A 20,452-nucleotide genomic window follows, 5' to 3' on the forward strand; every position below is an offset into this window, starting at 1 on the left:
TCCAGCCTTGCAGTTTCTGCAGGGTGCTCCATTAGCTCGTTTCATCTGAAGGACACTTCCAGGGCTGTGAGTTCTTAAGTCAGCAAATAAAACCATTAATACATGCTTTATAAATACTCGCTTATATATGTATTGCACTTTGCTTTATAAATCTAAGTGTAAGATATACCTATGTGTGGTTTGTAAATATATGTATAAACATGTATATTATTTCTTTTAAAACCACCCTTTTCTCTACCCCACACGCTGGGAAATCATATCTGGGAAACCGGAGTTGTATGAAGTTAAATAGCCGATCATTTCAGAGTATATTTTAATATTCTGATTTGGCTCGATAGTTTTAGGAAATCTATGTGGATTAAATTCCAATTCAAGCTAATTCACTGGATGATTCTATTTGTTTCTTTTATTATGTTTTTTTCTTCCAGGGAAAATATTTTGATTCTTTTCCCAGGTTGGTTCCATTGGGTATTTGGTAAATTAGGGCAGCTCATTTGGGCTTTTAAAAATCATAACTTTGTCAGGTAATGGGCCAGCGGCTATTTGAACACTTTTAGCCAAACGAGAGCCAGGAATGAATTCTGTTAATTGTGTCTTTCCAAGTCTTAAAAATGGAAGCAAATCTAGCAGTGGGCTTCTGTGTGCTCTGTCTGTCTGAAGATTATGGATAGCTAAAAGTCTGAGGGTCATAGGTCAGATTGGAGACCTTACAAATCCCAGAGAAAATTCCTGTATGGAATGACATATGGCGTGACTTTCATTGCTTAATAGCCAGGAGTGGTTCATGCCTTAGTAGGCAGACTGCACAGAAGTCATTGCAGCTAGGTTATCGAAAGGCGCTGTCAGAAAAGAGCTGGGGCTCCTATTCAGGTACAACCCTCTGGTCATTCGAGGCGGGGTAAAGGGGGCTCTCCAGAGGTCTTAAACAAGATTTCCCTGAATAGTGCCTTACCTATGGTTTCCTAATGAAGAGGGAGTCTGGGAAGTGTCTATCTAGGTTTCCTGGAAGGTGAATGATGGGGGCTGTGGGGTAGGAGTAGAGAATGTATAAGAAGAAGAGATACTGAGCTGAGGATGGAAAGATAAAGGAAAGAATGGATAACAGTGTAAGGGGAAGAATGAAGAAAAAATTAGGTAAACACACAGTGTTGAAATAAGAGTGAAAATGAGCCTGAGGTTGAGAGGCAGAAAAAGAGACAAAAGGGGGAGGTGGGAAGAAAGACTGCAGCCATAAAACCAGCTCCTTCAAGGTGTAAATACTACTCAAACTTGTCCCTCTTATCGATTGGGCTCTGACTGTGTACATTCTGTCCACGTCCCTGTTCCACTACGGAAGCAGAACTGAGACGGGGAGAAAGGCACAAATGCCTCTCCATTATAAATGGGTCAGCAGCAGGAGATTGACTGTAATAGGAAAGACTGCTTTAACCCTCTCCTGGCCAGTGCTTACCCTGCTTTAATTCTGCCTCTGCCTGGAGCTCCCACCATGGAGCTCTCCATGAGTGTAGACCAATGTACACGTATATACAAGACACATTCATAGACGTAGATATCCTCCTGTGTATACATGCAAATAAGGTATACATATGCATCCATATATATCACATCTATCACCCAGGCATGCATACCCATATGTACATTCGCCCCTATACACTTACATGCATACATTCATGTACAATTATAGGTTTACATGTACACGTATTAATACGTATTTTTATACCCTTACATAGACTTGCTAACATATACACTACTACTATACCCGCACGCACAGAGAAAAGAATGCACAGAGATACAACCGTACACTACAACCAAACTGTGTCCATCTGCATTTGCACAATGGAAGCCTCATGCAGATTTCTACCTGTGTTCCTGCCTCCGCACAGTCAAAGATGTTTCTCTAAGCCATGTCTTTCTTGGTAGATCATTTGTACCTTTACGTGGTTCTCTCCCTTCCATCCCTAGTATGCCATGCACCTGGTCTATGGCACCATGCAACACACATCATTTACTTTGCCCAACACCAGCCACCTTCTTCCCCAACCCTTCCATTTCAATGAGTCAAGGAGTTACCACTGATGCTTTGGGGCCCCACAGAAAGATGCTCCTCAATTGGCCATTTTTTATTGAGCAAGAAAGAAGGTTGTGGTCAGAGTACAGAGATGAAGCACCTTCCTGCCTCTGCGTGATTACTGAGGAGACTGGGAAACATGCTTGGTTTCTACCTCTAACCTTTTGTGTGACCTCAGAGAAGTCCCTGCAAGCTTTTGGACCTCCTGATAGCATCACTTGGAAGTTAAATCACCTTTGTGTCTTGATCTTTTAGGTACAGATCATGTTCTATTTCAGCCCATGCTAAATCTTAAATATCTTCTCATCACCTGGCACATTCCCTACCATTTCCCAGATGGCCTATGCTCCAGAAATACAAAGGAATTTACGTTAGTTTAAGTAAAATACAATTAAAGAGAAATCTCCCTAGGGGAAAAAAAAATCCCATAAAGGCATTATAGAGTCAACTATGAATGGCTCTGCCATATTTACTGTTTTAGGCTGTCTGTACTACTTCACCTCTCTATTGGCATGGATGGGTGAGACCTGACCATATCACATTTATTGCCATGTTATCCCTGTGAGATAGACCAGATATCTTTGTTATTATCCTCATGTTACTGATGGCAAGACTACGTCAGGAAAGGTGAAATTATTCATACAATCTAGTTTCAAGCTATTGTTTAATTCACTGCAGACACCTATAGAAATATAAAAGGACTGTAGGACCAAAGAATTTAGAATGGAAAAGACCTCTGAGACCCAGAGGACCCCAGTCAAGCATGACGTTGAGTCAGCAAGTCCATTTTTTCCTTCCTGTCTAATCCTTCAACTGAGAGTTTAGGCTGTTGCATTCCATGTACAATTGTTTTTAAAATTATTACTATACTATGTCATGGAAATGCTTGTCATATATTAAGCATTTAAATTAAAAAATTTAGAAAAAGAAAGCAGGCAATATACAAAAGTGTATGTGTGTATGTGAATATGTGTGCGTGTGAGCGTGTACTTGTACACCCACCAGCAAGGCTCGCGGCAGCATCAGAAGAACCTGTGGGATCTTTGATCCATGATTAAGTGCGTCACAAACGAATGATCACATCGAGTGGGTTTTGTTTGCTGTGTTGGCAAACTGAAAAACACACGGTGGGAGGCGAAGGGGGGATCTCTTTCTGCTCCGTAGTGCTCTCCATCTCTTCAACCCCCACCCATCTGATTCCCACTTTACCTATTTCAGAAATGACTTGGACCAGGAGAAAATGTCCTTCAAGCCCCAGTGAATTTAGAGGGAACAGTAAATAAGGAGTCTCTTGAACTCCCTCGAACAGACTCAGCCCACACTGAGGCTCACCACCATGAACCAGGTGGGATATGTGGGCACTTCACTGTGGGTATGAGTTTTCTGTATCTACAGATTTTTTTTCTTAAACAGAAAACAGAGTTTTACTCAATCACATCTTATTTCTTCGCTGCCATAGTCTTTTGGGGAGTTGGGGACAATGGAGGCATATGGCTTGGGTTGAGGGGTGTAGATAGAAGCTCTAGGCTCAACCCCAAATGTGAGGACCTAGGTAATGTTTCCATGTGCTGATCCATTGCACTCACAGTGAGACTACCCACAATGAAGAGAAAGTGGGGAGAGGGAAGGTGAGGGGTGGTGGGAAAGTCAAAGGCTTCCCCAAATGCTTATTGCCTCATGGGCCCATGTGGTGTAAAGGTACCTCACTTTTCAGGCAAGTTATCTGGTCCCTTGAGAAGGCTACCCTACCCCTTTTTGGATCAGTTTTAGGAATTCCAATGCAGGTGTCCTCTAAAACTCATAGATTTAGAATTGTCTAGGTTTGTTAATAAAAAATTAGCATTTAATGAGAGGCATCACATAGTAGATAATAGGAAAGCTGGCCTCAGGTCAAAGGAAAACCTGGATGCAAGGCCTGTCTCTGATACATATGGTTTATATGATATGATATGATATAATAATGAAAAATAACATTGTCCCATATGATCCTCATAACAATCCTGAGGTAGTAGTCCAAGTAGATATGTCCCCATTTTACAGATTAGAAAACTGAGGCTCTTCTGCCCTCATGTATTAGTTTGTATTTGTATGTGTGCATATATGTGTGTGTGTCTCGTATCCCCACTCGAGTACAAAATCCACAAAGACAGAGTCTTGTTCCTAGCACAGTGCCCTGCTCACAATAAAGCATTTGGCACATGTTAGCTGAATTAAACTAGTTTCTTTATTTTCAAATGAGGGGGTTGACCCAGGTGACTTCAAGTGGCTGGTACAAATTTGTTATCACCATTTTAGTGATGAGGAAACTAAGAAATAAATGAACTACTTCAAGTCACACAGTCAGTGAGAAAGCCTGAACTCAAACCCAGGCGGCTCAAGAGTATCTCGGCCCTGACGAGGCTGATCCAGGTTGTCCATCAGCCTTTATCATGGCCATAGGTTCCCAAAGTACCCTGGGGGGCACTGGAACAATTGAGGGGGGCACAGTAGTAGCCTCGGTGCAACTGGGGGTGTTGAATAAAAATAAGGGGGCAGTGGAAGTATAAGGAAAGAAGAGAAGAAAATTAAGAAAACCGTTCATACATGTTTCATCTGTTGTGTAACAGTTAAAGTCATAGTGATTACATTTTTTTCCAAATAAACTTTCCAAATAGCTACCCAAAATGAAAGTTATAACAGATCGGTGGCCAAGTCTACAGATAGGTCTTAAAAAGCAAGTGTTGGCAGGCGAGTGTCGTGCATCATCGAGAAGTCCAGCATGCATCTGCAGGAATACGTGTGTGTAATGACTTGTTTACTATACTATAATATTAAGGGATGTCAAATTGCATCATCAAAATTTCAGTGCGCTAAAAACCCCACAAATTTACAATAAATTATTAAATTTAAGATGTCATTTAAAAAAAATATATTTTTGAAATGATGCAAATTTCAAAAAACCATTAAAGGATCAAAGAAAGTAGATTTCCAGGGAAGTGCTGAGTAATTTTTTTTTAAAGGGGGCAGTAGACCAAATAAGTTTGGGAACCTCTGTCATAGACCCTTCATTTTGTACTGTTTGGCAGAAGAAAATATAGTTTCTAGATATGGGTTGACCCAACATTTAATTGTAGCTGTGCAAAGAAAGGCTTTCCCTCCCACCATGGCAAGGAATGTTCTTTCTCTGGCCTGAGGCAGGGAATCCTTTGGGTTCTGATCAGGGAGAGAGAAAGCTCTCTCTTAGTCTTAATTCTAAAGAGTAAATCTCAGAGATTAACAAATTTTGAGGTAAGAGTATTGGAGGGCCATCAGTGTGGATTCAGCAGTCACTGAGGATGAAGAGAAAGATGGCAAATATCTTGGAAATCAATAGATCATATTTTCATAGTATGAACCTGAAAAGAAGCTGCTGAGTGTAGTTTTACTTGACTAAAGTATTTGTGTTTGCTTTTTAATTGCTTTTTGGTATTTGTGAAATTTTAATCTAGGAGGAGGCAAAATGTTTTGCTCAACATTTCTCTGAATTTAGATTTTTTCATTATATTAAATGTAGGCTTTGACCTCTCAGATTTATCATATCTTTTTTATTATTGTGATTTATTTTCCTAATATCACAAAAATGCAATAAGTCTCAGAAATAGTCTGTTGATTCTGAGAACTGCTGTTATGATGACATTTTGGAGTCCCCCTGTGTGAGCAAAGCGACAGAGACAGACATAGCCAGACCCCTCCTCTTTCCTGCTCCCTCTCTGATGGAGGGTTAGAAAGACTCAGATGGGGAGAGCTCATCACTTGAGAACTTTCCTGAGCTTTCAGGCTCCCACCTTAGTCGGGCTTCTGATAGAAAGCGCCCAGAATGTGGACATGCTACTTACAGTATGACCTCTTCCAAATTACTTAAAAATGATTTGGTGGTTAAACTGGGACTCTAAACTCCTGTCCAATATACAACTATGTGGAAGCGTGACTATGTCTATGCATGTTTGGGGTGGGCATGTAGCAGATTCCAGGTCTCAGGAGTCCATCCACAAGCATTTACTGAGGTCTACCTGGAAACTTTCGAGCGGGGTTTCCCTATCCTAACCAGAAGATGCCTCAGGTTTGGAGCCCAGGACTGGACACCTTTCCTAGCCCCCTGAGCCTGACACCAGGGAGACCCCTAGGCTTCTGAAGCCTGTGACAGGTCTCAGAGTGAGCCTAGGTGGGTGGGAGGGAGTGAAGGGGGATGGGGGGGGATTGGAAGTGGAGAGTGGTGTTTCAAGAAGGGACCGCATGTGGGGGCGGCGGGTGCATGTGTGAGTGCCTCAGATACGGAGATCAGGCTGTGATAACCCCCTCCCCTCTGAATTGCTGCGCTGCACAGGAAACCTCCAACTCAGAGAAACAGCTGTCAAAGTCGGCCCAGAGGGGAGGGTGAACTGTTCTCTCTAACCACACTAAGAGAAGCTGGGAGGAGGGAGGGGAGGAAGGGGACCCACTGAGAAAGGGGCTCACTGGGCTGGGCTGCGCCCTTAACTCCTCCCTCCCTCCTGCTCTCTCTGCCGCTCGATTTCCTTTAACTCACCTTAAAACCTCTTTGCGTTTTTCAGTTAGAATTTTTAACTTAGGGCTTGCGTCTTTGGGGACCGTGAATCCCAAGCTGGGAGAGAGTGGGGCTGAGCCTTTCTGCCTAGAGGCGAGTAATGAAGGGTCTTCTAGTTGTCCTAGAGATTTTGGTTTGGTTTTTTTTTTAAAGAAGATATTCATCTCTTGGAGTTTACTACAGTGAGACCTGCCTGATAAGGAGGTCCTTTCTTCAAGGGGACAGAGTAAGGGAGTTGGGGGATATCTATCTATCGATCTAATCTATATATCTCTATACAATTACCCTAGGCTCCTCCCCTAATCTTTAATCTACTCCCTGGATAATTCTTGCAGATCCTCTCCAGGAGAGCCTCCCCTCAGGGCTGAATTCTCAAGTCAGAAATGAAAGAGTGTTGATTCTGAGAATAACTGTTTTAATAAAATTTGGAGTCCCCTCTCCCCAGGACAACAAAGAGAAAGATGAACCCTTCCTCCCCTCCTCCTTCCTACGATCTCTCTGATTCGATGAGGAGGGATTCAGCCAGGGAGAGCATACAGGCTTGACACTGAACATTTGAGTCCTTTTACAGGTGTCCGGGGGTCTGTCTGTCTGAGGTCTGATGGGGAAGGCACATGTCTCATCCTACTACACCCCTACCCCCAATTCCCATATTAATGTGTGATTATGGTCACACATATGTGAGTATGCATGTAGATCACACCATCACTAAAGATGACAGCATTCTGAAGACTAGATATGAGGCTGAATGACATGTACGGGGTACACTCCGTCAGGGTTTTTGTAAGAATAATTATAGCTAACATAGCAATATAAATATTATACATAAATATAAATAAACATAACAAACCTAAGGTTTGCAAATCACTTGTCCTATTATCTCATTTGATCCTTACAATAGCCCTATGACATGGGTATTTTTATTACCCTAGAAGGCATAGTAAATAGAGCTCCTGATGTGGAGTCAGGAAAATACAAATTTGAATCAAGCCCCAGGAATGTTACAAGCTCTTTTCTTAGTCTCAGTTTCATCATCTGTATAATGGGGCTAATAGCACCTACCTCTCAGAGTGGTTGTGAGGATTGAGTGAGATGATATTTGTAAACTGCTTAGCAAAATGTAAAGGTCTAGTTATCGTTATCATCATTATCCATCTAATTGTCCACATAACCAAAGGAAGCCTCATATTCAGTTCCCAAAAGCTTAACAGATATTTATCTAGAACCATGAAGTCTGCAGAAATGCTTATATGCATTATCTCGTTTGAGCCTTCAGGAACCCTATAATGTAGAGACTACAAGTAGTATTTTGTTACTGTTCAGTCCTTTCAGTCATATCTGACTCTTCGTGACCCCATTTGGAGTTTCCTTGGCAAAGATCCGGGAGTGTTTTGCCATTTCCTTCTCCAACTTATTTTACAGATGAAGAAACTGAGGCAAACAGGGTTAAGTTACTGGCCCAGGGTCACACAGCTAGGAAGTATCCGAGGCCGGATTTGAACATGAGTTTCTTCTGGCTCCAGGTCCAACATCCTTTCTGTCACACCACGCAGCAACAATCTGATTCATCAGTTTTAGACTCATAGATTCAGAGCTAGAAGGGACCTTAAAGGTCACTTAGTTCCAACTTTCCATTTTACTGATGAGTAAACTGAGGCTCTGGAGAGGTGAAGAGACTTGTGTGATGCCATATGGGTAATAAGTGGCAGAACTGGGATTTAAATCCAGTAAAATGCTTCTCTCACCATCCCATGTTCCCTCCCTGAAAAGCACAATGCTGGCAGAAAGTACGGTCAGAATCTTACCTATTCCTAAATTCCACTTGGGGAAGGCAAACTCTCAGCCTACTTGAGAGGTATCTTTCTAGTATATCACATATTTCAAATGGTTGGTCAATTGAGATCAACATTTATTAAGTGCCTACTATGTGCTAGGCATTGTGTTGGGGATACAAAAAAAGAGGAAAAAACAAAACCTAGCCCCAAGTCTCAAGGAACTTATACTCTCTAACGGACAGAAAATTATTCTCTATGTCTAACACAGATCTTTCCTGCTGTGGTGAAGTGTATTTGTTGAATCTAAGGGAGAATTTCCCAAGCTATGCAGTTGAAGCTTTAGTATGGTTTTAAAAACTGTGCTGGAGCTTTGGGACATCTTCTTTATTTCCAGATGTGTCCCAGAATTGGCATGTGGGGAGGAGCCTGGGCAAGGGAGAGGAAGGATTGTTCAGCTTGGCTTTATCTGGGCTGATAGGGAGCTTTGTGTAAGCACCACCTCTCCTCCCCCCACCCTCTCTCAGGCAACTATGTACTTCAAATTCCCCAAGCTACTGCCTCCTCCTCAAGGGCACCAGATTTCCTGTTTACTAGGCAAGTAGCTTCATCATCAGTTGGGTGTAGGAACCCAGGGGAATCCTACAGTCCAGGTCAGAGGGGTGTGATGTGGAAGTTGCCTCTCTTTTGCGTCATTGAGGAGGGACCAAGGCTGACTTCAGGGCATTTTTATGTGCTGTAGGTGTTAGACTTAGGGATGAGGCAGAGAGCAAAGAAGGCTTCGTCCACCTGAGTTGGTCTGTTGCATCTCTTAGGAATGGAAGGGGTACTGAACTTAGAACCAAGAAACCTACATTCAAATACCAGCTCCAGGAGATAGATAGACAGACAGACAGACAGACAAACAGATAGATAGATAGATAGATAGATAGATAGATAGATAGATAGATAGATAGATAGATAGACAGATGGATGCATCCATGGATATCTATCCATGGATGGATAGATAGACGATTATGTGTGTGTGTGTTCGTCCTTCATTGCCAAAGAAGACCATGTCATCAGAGAAATAATGACATGACTTGTACTTGACTTTGTTTTCAGTGAGGGAGGGCTATGCAGGTCACCAGCCTCACTTCTCCAGAGCCATCTGAATCCAGTGACCAGATATTCATCAGGATGACTGGAGATGACCCAGGATGAAGCAATTGGGGTTAAGTGACTTGCCCAAGGTCACACAGCTAGTGAGTGTCAAGTGTCTGAGTTGAGATTTGAACTCAGGTCCTCCTGACTTCTGCACTGGTGCTCTACCCACTGTACCAGCTAGCTGCCCAGATAGATGATTGATGGATAGATGAATAGATGGTTAAGATTAAACGGATAGATTAGACATAATATATAGAACATTTATTAAGTGATGTCAGGCACTGTGCTAAACCCTGGGGTTACAAATATAGTCATACATTATAATGGAGACAACCTAAATGTCTCTGACTAGTTAGAGCTTCATTTTCAGGAAAATAGGGAGGATAATAATTAAAGTGCTATAGAAATATGAATTTTTATTTTTATGTCTTGACTTGAGAATTTTTATAGTTCCTTGAACAGAATATGTGATCAGTATGTGTTAGATGAATAATGTGGAAGGGTTCTTCAAAGCTAGTAGCCTCCTACATTCAATAATAAGAATGGTATACGTCAGATTTGATGTTTCAGTCGTGTTCAACTCTTTGGGACCTCATTTGAGGTTTTCTTGGTGAAGGTTCTAGAGGGGTTGGCCATTTTCTTTTCCAGCTCATTTTACAGATTAGAAAACTGAGACAAACAGGGTTAAGTCATAGCCCAGGGGCATATAGCTAGCATCCGAGGCAGGATTTTAACTCAGATCTTCCTGACACTAGGCTCAACATTCTATCCACTGAGCCATCTAGCTGCCTGGTATATGTCAGAAGGGGGATATTATTATTTAATAATAAAAGAGGTTAGCTTTGATTGCCAGTAGCACAGATGAATTGTATTATCACATATTGGCTGTATTGAATGTGAAGGATGTACACTTTATCTTTGATCTTTGAGAATTAAAAGTGTAATAAGAACTATTTAAGAAGTTAAATAATAGTATGATTTAATTTATTAATCTTACTGGTTATATAAGATTTTTCACCTTACACGGTGCTTTCCTAACAATAATCCTATGAGATAGTGTATGTCCATTCTGTTTAACAGATGAGGAAACCAAGGTTCAGAGAGGCTCAGTGACTTCCTCGGGGTCATGTGAATAGCAGGGAGCAGAGCTAGGAACCTTCTGACTCCTCCCAGCCCAGTGTTCTTCCTCCTTCTGGCTGCCATGCTACCTCTCTGTTTAAACAACATGAAAACACAATTCTGTTGTAATAGGGGTACAATTAAAGAGGTGTCCCAAGACCAGATTGCTAAATGCTTTGACTTCAGGGGAGGGTGAGTTGGCTGTGACCTAGGATCACAACAATAAAGGAAGAGTAGATAGATGGGGGTAGAAAGGTGGCCAGAGGAGGTGGTAGCCTAGAGATCTCCCTAGCTTTGATTGTGAGCTTTGATTCCAGATGACTCCTGTGAAAAGACTTTGAAATGTCCTAGGTCAAGTAGGTGTTAGGAGATCTATTAGTCAATGGGCAGGGACTGGGTCATATTCTCTTTGTATCTGTCCTAGCTCAGGACACATAGAGGTGGTCCTTGGTGAATATACAGGTAGTGCAATTCTCAGTTAAGTATCAGGGAGATTCCTTGACACCTCCCAGTAGAAGAAGGGTAAGGGGCTGTGCTGGGGGGAAAAGACCATCTTTTCAGACTTAGAGGCCCAAGGTGAAATGGTAACCTCCAAGGCATCCATGTCCAGAGTTTGTGCAACAACAGATTTAGGGTGTGATGCCTCCTTTCTTCTGTAGTCCAGACTGACTTAGGAAACAAACAAGCTTCTGAGATCTTGGGATGCGGTAAGAAAGGCACAGCTTCCAGGAAAAAGGAGGTGATAGTTTACTTAGCACAATGCCTGACGCATAGTAGGAGTTTAATAAATGTTTGCTGATGATTGATTGATCGCCCTGGTCAGATCACATGTGGAGATCTCTGTTCAGTTTGGGGAGACACATTTTTAGACAGGATCCAGATAAACTGGAGAAAATCCTCCTACAGGCAACTTGGATGATGCATGGCCTCGAATTCATGCCATATGGGAGTAGGCTGAAAGAACTAGGACATCAACATGTCCCTGGAATTTTCCTGAGATCTGGGACATCTTGTTCTCCCCCACAAGCACCTGCATGTGTTGGACATTTATGTAAACGCATTAGGAACCTGCATCCTGCCTGGTTCTTCCAGGGACTCCTTCCTTGTCTCATCTCTGACTCATGGAACTTCTCTTCCTTCAAAACACAGCTAGAGCACCAGCCTCTTCCAAGGAAGTCTTTCCTAATCCCCATCCCTTTCTCCACAAATACTAGTCCCCTTCCTCCCAAATTACCTTATGTTTGTCGTTGTTTTCAGTTGTGTCTGACTCTTTGTGTCCCCTTTTTGGGGTTTTCTTGGCAAAGATACTGGAGTGGTTTGCCATTTCCTTCTCCAGCTCATTCAACAGAAGAGGAAACTGAGGCAAACAAGATTAAGGACTTGTTGGCAGAGATACTGGAGTGGTTTGCCATTTCCTTCTCCAGCTCATTCAACAGAAGAGGAAACTGAGGCAAACAAGATTAAGGACTTGTTGGCAGAGATACTGGAGTGGTTTGCCATTTCCTTCTCCAGCTCATTCAACAGAAGAGGAAACTGAGGCAAACAAGATTAAGGACTTGTTGGCGGAGATACTGGAGTGGTTTGCCATTTCCTTCTCCAGCTCATTCAACAGAAGAGGAAACTGAGGCAAACAAGATTAAGGACTTGTTGGCAGAGATACTGGAGTGGTTTGCCATTTCCTTCTCCTGCTCATTCTACAGATGAGACTGGGACAAACAGAAACACATGTTTATTAGTTTCCATATTTTACATAGTTACATGTTTACATACTAGACACATGTCTAGTTTCATTGCTGTATTATCCTCAGGTCTTCCCGACTCCAGGCCCAGTGCTCCATCCACTGTGCCACCTAGCTGCCTTGCCTTGCATTAACTCCCTGTACTATGTAAGTGTTGTATTTCTGAACTTATTCTGCACATACTTATATATGTATGTGTTGTCTCTCACAGCCAAATGGAAGTTCCTTGAAAGCAGGAAATGTTTTGTCTTTGTATCTTCAGAGACTATTACAGGGTCAGGCACGTAGATAAGTGCTTGTCGAGGCTGGATGGACACCATGGATGGCGGGATGCAGGATCCCATTCTGCCTGAATGCCAAAGAGATCTGTTGCTTTGTCTAAAGCCTGAGAGATGGGGTTAATCTCTACTCCCTGACTGAAACGCGTGTGGCATGCTTGTCATTAGTCATAAAGTTATTATCATCCCTTAAAAAAAAATTTTGTCTCCAGAAGCCCCCACTTCTCCCCAGGTCCCCACCCTGCTGACTGTGCAGAGTGGGAGGACATATTCCTTTTTATTTGTTCTGGATTTACAGCTCCATGATTTCGCTGTTCTCATTTTATAGGGCAGGCTAAGAAGGAACAGCTGAGCAGTTTTCAAGAAGACCTTTCAGATTCAACAACAACTCCGTATATTGTCTCCAAATCCTCTAGTCTGGGTTTACAAGAAAAGAAAAAAGAAACATTCTTATTTTTGTGTCTTTCATCATGACAAAATCTGAGAGTCAGGCTTTTATCGCTCTCCCCTAAACCATATCCCTTGTAGCTATCTTCAGGCAGCGAGGTGGCGTAGAGGATTATAATAGCCAACCTTTATATAGAACTTTGAGATTTGCAAAGAGCTTCACAAATATGATCTCATTTGATCCTCACAGCAACCTGGCTGGTTGGTATCATTAATGTCCTCAATTTCCAGATGAGAAAATTGAGGCTGAGGGAGGTTAAGAGACCTGCCCAGGGTCATCTGGCCAATGAGTGTCCAAGGTTAGATTTGAAATTTGCTCTTCCCGCCACCAGATCTAGCACTCTTGAAATCAGGAAGACGCCTTCAAATGCAACCTTGGACACACTAATTATTTTACCTTGGGCAAGTCCCTTCTGTTTGCCTCAGTTTCCTTATCTGTAAAATAAGGATAATCATAATAGCACCCACCTCCCAGGGTTGTTTTGAGGATCAAACAAGAAAATTTGGTAAATTTTTGGTAAAATGGTAAAGCATTTTGCCAGCCTTAAAGTTCTATATGAATGCTAGCTGTTATTGTGAAGAGGACAGCAGATAACTAAGACACTCGGGAAAAATAGTCTTAGGCTGGCAGTGAAGTGTGGAAAACTGGATCTGATTCAGAGGGTCTGAATTCTACTTCCTAGCTGTGACACCTGGAGTGAGACTCCTTACCTCTCTGGGCCACACTTACTCATCTGAAAAATGGAAATAATTGTTCTGGTACTACCTACCCTGCCCCTCCAAGGTTGTTGTGAGGAAAATGCTCGGCAGTAATACGACAATGTGGGTCATTGACATGATCGCTGGATGGAGACTAAACAAATGCACCCTTTGGGCCAAGTGTCATGAGCCTGAGCTCTCCCCTCAAAAGTCACCCCCCTTTTCTGCAGTGTATTCGATGGTGAGACAAGCAAAGTCAGAGCACAAGCTTTAGAGCCTGGAGGGAGATTTGAGAGGGTCCTCATTCTCTCCCTCTCATTTCTCTCTCTCCCTCCCTCTGCAGGAGGGCAGAAGTTCCCATTTATGGGCAAGGCCAGAATGAACTGAATGTGAGTGGTGCTTGTCCTTGTCCCCTCAGGAGCAGAAAGAGAACTAGGCTGGGAGGGTTTGGGGCCTTCTGGAAAACAGGGAACCTGGCGCCTGGACAGGCAGGTGATTAGCTGGGGGTAAAGCTGGGCCCAGAATCCAAATGTCCTGTTTTTCAGTCCACTGCTCTTTTTGTTAGGCCATGAGGAACATGCGTCTGCATCCCTGGATTCTGCAAGAGAAATTCCCTGTCTCCCAATCCAACCCTAGCCTTGTTGATGGATGGAGGACTCCTGTACTGTCATCAAAGTATGAGCAGGGGAGGAAGAGAAAGAAAGAAAGAAAGAAAGAAAGAAAGAAAGAAAGAAAGAAAGAAAGAAAGAAAGAAAGAAAGAAAGAAAGAAAGAAAGAAAGAAAGAAAGAAAGAAAGAAAGAAAGAAAGAAGGGAAAGAAAGAAAGAAGGAGAGAGAGAAAGAAAGAAAGAAAGAAAGAAAGAAAGAAAGAAAGAAAGAAAGAAAGAAAGAGAAAGGAAGCAAGGAAGGAAGAAAAAGGAAGGAAGCAAGGAAGGAAGAAAAAGAGAAAAAAGAGGAAAAGGAATAAGAGAGCAGAAAGAGAGGAGAGGGAAAGGAAGGAGAGAGGAAGAGAGAACAAAAGGAGAAAGGAAGGGATATTATCTTACTTTTGTATACTGCTTTATAGGCTACAAAGTATTTTCACATACAAAGACCCAGTTCCTCCTCAGCTCTGCAGGAGAGGTGAGGGGAGAAAGAGAGAAGGGAAAGGAATAAAGAAGGACAGGGAGAAAGGGAGGAGAGAGGGAGAAAGAGAGAAGGAGGAGGAGGAGAGAAAGAAGAAGAAGAAGAAGAAGAAGAAGAAGAAGAAGAAGAAGAAGAAGAAGAAGAAGGAGGAGGAGGAGGAGGAGGAGGAGGAGGAGGAGGAGGAGGAGGAGGAGGAGGAGGAGGAGGAGGAGGAGGAGGAGGAGGAGGAGGAGGAGACGAAGACAAAGATGGAGGAGAAGGAGGAGGAGGAGAAGAGGAGGAGGAGGAAAGGGGGAAAGGAAGGATGGGAAGAAAGGAGAGGAGAGATAAAAGGAACAGGGAGGAGGAGAGAGAAGAGATGAGAGGCAGGTGGCAGAGGAAGAAGGTGACTCAGCCTCCTCTCCCTTCCCCACTTTTGTGTCTAGACTCAGAGCCAGGGAAGCAGAACTGAAGTGGTTTCTGGGGACCTGGCAGAGGCAGGCAGGACAGATGGCTCCGCCAAAGGGGTCCATAACCCCCAGCACTGCCCTAGTTCATCTTCCTGGGGATGGGGAATTGCCCCTGCAGCCTGCAGGTGTACCAGGGTCCACGAGGGGGAGCCAGCCCCTTGTCTAGCTTCCCCCAGGCAGGGCACACCTGCTGCAAGCCAGGAGACAGAGCCAGCAACTTAAAATACAGAAGTAAAAAATGCCAAGAGGATGGAGCCTTGGAGGAAGAAGCCCAAACACAGAAAAACCCTGTAACAGCTAAAATTCTTCAGGGATGCAAGGCAGAGAGGAAACAAAAACCAAACCCAACCCAACCCATGATGCAGAACAGAGCCCAGTAATTGTGGCTGCCCACCACCTGGCAGACTAGGTGCATGGTGTGAGAACCCTTGCCAACCTTGGCTCTGCCAATTACTGCCTCGTGGCTTTTGGCAAATTGTTCCATCTCTCTGGGCTCCAGCTTTAGAATCTCTTCTAAGCTCTGCTTCGGGACCATCTCTTCTATCAAGTCTTCCCCAAGTTCTTTCCTCTCTCCCCATAGTTAACATTCTTTCTTTCTCAATGTGCCCAGATCACTTTGATACCTCTTTCTGTTACTCCTTATCTTTTTAATTTACGTACATGTCACATGCATGCACACACACCCAAACAGAATGTAAACTTCTTCAGGAGAGGGATTATGCCATTTTAAAAAATTGTTTTTATTCTGCTTTCTTGCACAGTCCTTTACATATAGTACACACTTGATTAAAAATATGGTTTGGTTACTTTTTCTGAGCCTGAGTTCCCCTATGTCATCCCGGCTTTTGGTCCCAGGCCTGATCTCATTGGTACAAAGGCATTCCACTCAAACCTGGACCAGTCTGACCCCTCCCTGGGCAACCTGGTGGCTTTCCATACTCCTGTGGGCTTACTATATTATAGTACATATAATAATATAGTATAGTATTATATATCACATATAATAATATACTATATTATAGCAGATATAATAATATGGTATAGTAGTATATTTCACATATACTACTATACTATATTATTAATACCGATTTAGCGTGGCTTTGAGATTGACTTCAAGCTTACTACAACTCAGAACTCCCAAACTCAAGCAGTCCGTTAGCTTCAGCCTTCCTCGTAGCAGGGATGACAAGCGTGCTCTACCATGTCCACTTTAAATGAGGGGAGTGAACAAGATAAGAGCTTTAGGATCCTTCCACCTAAATTCTGTAATCTTTACTTAGATGGTACAGTGGATAGGGAGTCCTGAGTTCAAACCTAGCCTTACTTACCTAGGTCTTTTGGAATACAAAATGGCAGAGGTAGTAGAACGGAAGCCTAGGAGACAATGTGCACATGAAGAACACTTAGAGAAAAACAAAACCCTAAATGGCCTGCTCACATATAGGAGTGCCATAAAAGTTCAAGAAAGAGCTCAGGACTGGAATTATGAAAGACTTTATGGGAGTCTTTGAGTCAAGTCTTAATACTGAGAAGAATTTTATTATTATTATCATTATTACTGATAATCATAATCGTTACTGGCATTTCTGTGGTATGTTATGGTTACAAAGCAGTGTAGACAAAGCTGTGAACTTTGAGTCAAGAAGACCTGGGTTCCAATCCTGTCTCACACACTTAGTAGCTATGTGATTCTGGGCAAGTCATTTAGCCTCTCTGGCCTTCGTTTCCTCATCTGTAAAATGAGGGCAGTGGAATTGAGGACCTCTAAGTTTCCTTTCAATTCTAAATCTAGCTATAATCCATGGAGCCCTTTTGTGACATGGATATTTCATTATTATCCCTATTATCTTACAGATGGGGAACCTGAGACTCAGAGATGTATATGGACTTGGCCATGGTCACAAGACTAGCTAGTTTTAGTCTGTGAAGTTCACATCTTCCTTTTGTACTAATGATGTGGGGCAGGGGGGGCAGCTAGGTGGTGCAGTGGATAGAGCACCAGTGCAGGAGTCAGAAGGACCTGAGTTCAAACCTCATCTCAGACACTTGACACTCACAAGCTGTATGACCTCGGGCAAGTCACAACCCCAATTGCCTCATCCTGGGTCATCTCCAGTCATCCTGATGAATATCTGGTCACTGGATTCAGATGGCTCTGGAGGAGAAGTGAGGCTGGTGACCTGCACAGCCCTCCCTCACTCAAAACAAAGTCAAGTGGGAGTCATGCCATCATTTCTCTGATGGCATGGTCTTCTTTGGCAACAAAGGACGAACACACACAATGATGTGTGTTTATATCTTATCTCTTCTGCAAGATCGTGAGATTACTTACATCTTACTATTTTACACGTTGAAGGAAGAGAACTTTCTTATGAATGAATGAATGAATGCACATGAATGAATGAATGAATATGAATGAAGGAAAGTTATTATCATTTTGATAAGCTCTGAGATTGAAATAGAAAAGTAAGATGGTCCCTGCTCTCAAGAAAATTCCCCAGTGGGAGAAAACACATATGGAAAGGTCCCATGACCAGCAGATTCTTCAATAATTTCCTTTCCACTGATAGTGATTTAGGTTTCAGTTCCTATGCCTCCCCCCACAATAGTGCTTTACATACAGCACATGACTAATAAATGTTTCTGCATGAATGAACTCTCAGCTGGTCAACATGCATACAGCTATCGCGTGTGGCAAACTCCTTAAGACTTAGTAGGTGCTGATAAAATAAAACCTCTTTGATGGATACTGACTATGCCAGTTAAACAGGGTGAAGCAGTAGGTGGAGCACTGACCTTGGAGTTAGACTGTCTGGGAACCTGGATTCAGATCCTAGCCCCGATATTTTCTTTTCATATGATGTTGGCCTGCCTGAAGAGAATGTTTCATAAAACTTTATAAGTAAACCTGAGGAGATGGGAGCTTTTGTCATAAATAGGAATTTACTGCCTTTATCCTCACTTGGGGTGGGGGATGGACTTGGGCAAGATGGACCCTCCTATATAAGTGGGGGGAGGTTCCCTGAAAGCCGAGGGGCTCTTTTCTTGTGAAACTGTCCTGCCTGGAAAACAGTCCAGAATAAGCCTGTGAGTGGAGAGGGAGGAAAAGAGAGGAGGGAGGAGGTCATTGAGTCTAACTTCATCATATTACACATGAGCACAGAGTTTGAATCTCCCCATCTCTTATGACACAATTCCTTCCCACAGAGGCCCAGAGTTTTGGACTGGCAGACCCAAGACTGTGCTACCTTCTAGATGGCATCCTCTTCATTTATGGAGTCATCATCACGGCCCTGTTCCTGAGAGCAAAGGTTGGTCTCTTTTCTTCTTGTTCAAACCTGTGATTTCATCAGGTTGGGGAATGCCCAGCATGGAAACTCCCTCCCCGGGGTACAGTCAAATGCTTGGTAATACATTGGAAAGAAGGCTGGATTTGAAGTCCAAAGGACTGCTTTTAATTTGGTCTTTGCCTCTAGAACAACACTTTGCACAGAACAGATGTCCAAGTGCCTGTGGTACTGGATTGGTTTGGGAGCTCCAGCGAAGTAATTGCTGAACCCTGGGTGGCAAGTTACAGAAAGGTCATCAGGTGCTGGGAGCCTTTGTTGGGAACCCACAGGAATGGGGCCTCTCAAGGCCAGGAGCCTGGCCCCTCATTCTCGGTGAATCCTTGGCGTATGCATATGAGGTCAATATTGTTTTTGTTTTTTCTTTCTCTTACACTCTCCCTTTCTCTCTCTTTTTTTTCTTTAGTTCAGTAAGACTGCCAAAATCTCCAGCTACCAACAGGACCAGAATCAACTCTACAATGTAAGTATCTAGGGGGGGGGGGGGGGGGGCAGAGAGACAGAGACAGAGACAGACAGAGACAGAGAGAGAGAGACAGAGAGAGAGAGACAGAGAGAGACAGCGACAGAGAGACAGAGAGAGATAGACAGACAGAGACAGACAGACAGAGACAGAGACAGAAAGAGACAAAGAGAAAGAGGCAGATCTCATTGATACGTAATGTCTTCAACAGTGTCCATCACATCTCATCCATGCCTACCTACCCTAAAGAACTCTCAACTCTGTCCTACCACAATTCCATAGAGAGGGTCCAGCCATTGTGCTCCCCTGTGTCCTCCTGCTGTCTCAAGGATACCAAAGGAACATGATGCAGGCTGTCTACTGTGGATCCTTCTCTCTTGCTGTGTGCCCAGTCAGATGCTTCTTGGATGACATTTTTTACATGATTTCTTCTATGTAATTCCTTTTTTAGTTTTTTGTAATAGGCTATAACTTGCTCATAACCAAGGGTACACAGGAACCAGGTTAAACAAATTCTCAAAAACTGATTGTTAAATTTTCAGTGGGAGCATTTACACCCCAGAAATCATCCAATGGTACAAACCAGGGCCTGGCTGATTGTTTTGCTGATTGTCCAGACTTCAGAAAGTCATGGTAGAAAGATTAATTAACACTAATTATGTGGAAAAGTGTATCATGTGTACATTTATTTTCCTGGAGAACCAGTTGTTAAAACATTTACCAGCACACCCTTGCTCACACCTACCATGGACTTCTGCAGATCCTCAGCTTTGCAGAGACTGTAGTGTACCATGTACTAGGTATACGATGCCACCCATGGCAGTTGCGCCACCACCAAAATAATAACTCACGTTTACTTAGTATTTTAAGTTTCTGCAGAGTATCACTCACAACATCCCTGTGAAGTAGGGTAGCATAAGTATTATTATCTACATGTTACAGATGGAGAAACTGAGGCTCCAAGAGTTTGATGGACTTACCCAAAGTCACAGTTAACTGTTGCAGGCAGGATTTGAATCCACATCTCCTGCCTCCAAGTCTAGAACTTCCCCAACCACACTATGGCCCCTCAGTGTGTTCTTGCTGGTTTATGACTTTTTAAGAAAAGAGATCAGATTGTCCAGTGCCTGAAGAACTCCAAACCCAGGTTCCTAGCTGTGTTTTTCAGAGATCCTCCCCATTTCGATTCTTCCGTTCTCTGTGGCCTCACTCTCCCTTGAGTTGTTGTGCTCCCCCTGCT

At 43.0% G+C, this 20,452-nt stretch overlaps 1 protein-coding gene across 1 annotated transcript in view; it reads left to right on the forward strand.

The window, feature by feature from the left end:
• CD247 (CD247 molecule) overlaps nt 1–20,452 on the forward strand; it is a 94,929-nt gene that overhangs the window by 58,149 nt on the left and 16,328 nt on the right. The window contains exons 2-3 of the mRNA XM_072648740.1: nt 18,610–18,713; nt 19,156–19,212. Coding sequence (XP_072504841.1) covers nt 18,610–18,713; nt 19,156–19,212 — 161 coding nt within the window. The remainder of the gene's footprint in view (nt 1–18,609; nt 18,714–19,155; nt 19,213–20,452) is intronic.

Source organism: Notamacropus eugenii, chromosome 2 (assembly GCF_028372415.1).
Source record: "Notamacropus eugenii isolate mMacEug1 chromosome 2, mMacEug1.pri_v2, whole genome shotgun sequence".
NCBI lineage: Eukaryota > Metazoa > Chordata > Mammalia > Diprotodontia > Macropodidae > Notamacropus > Notamacropus eugenii.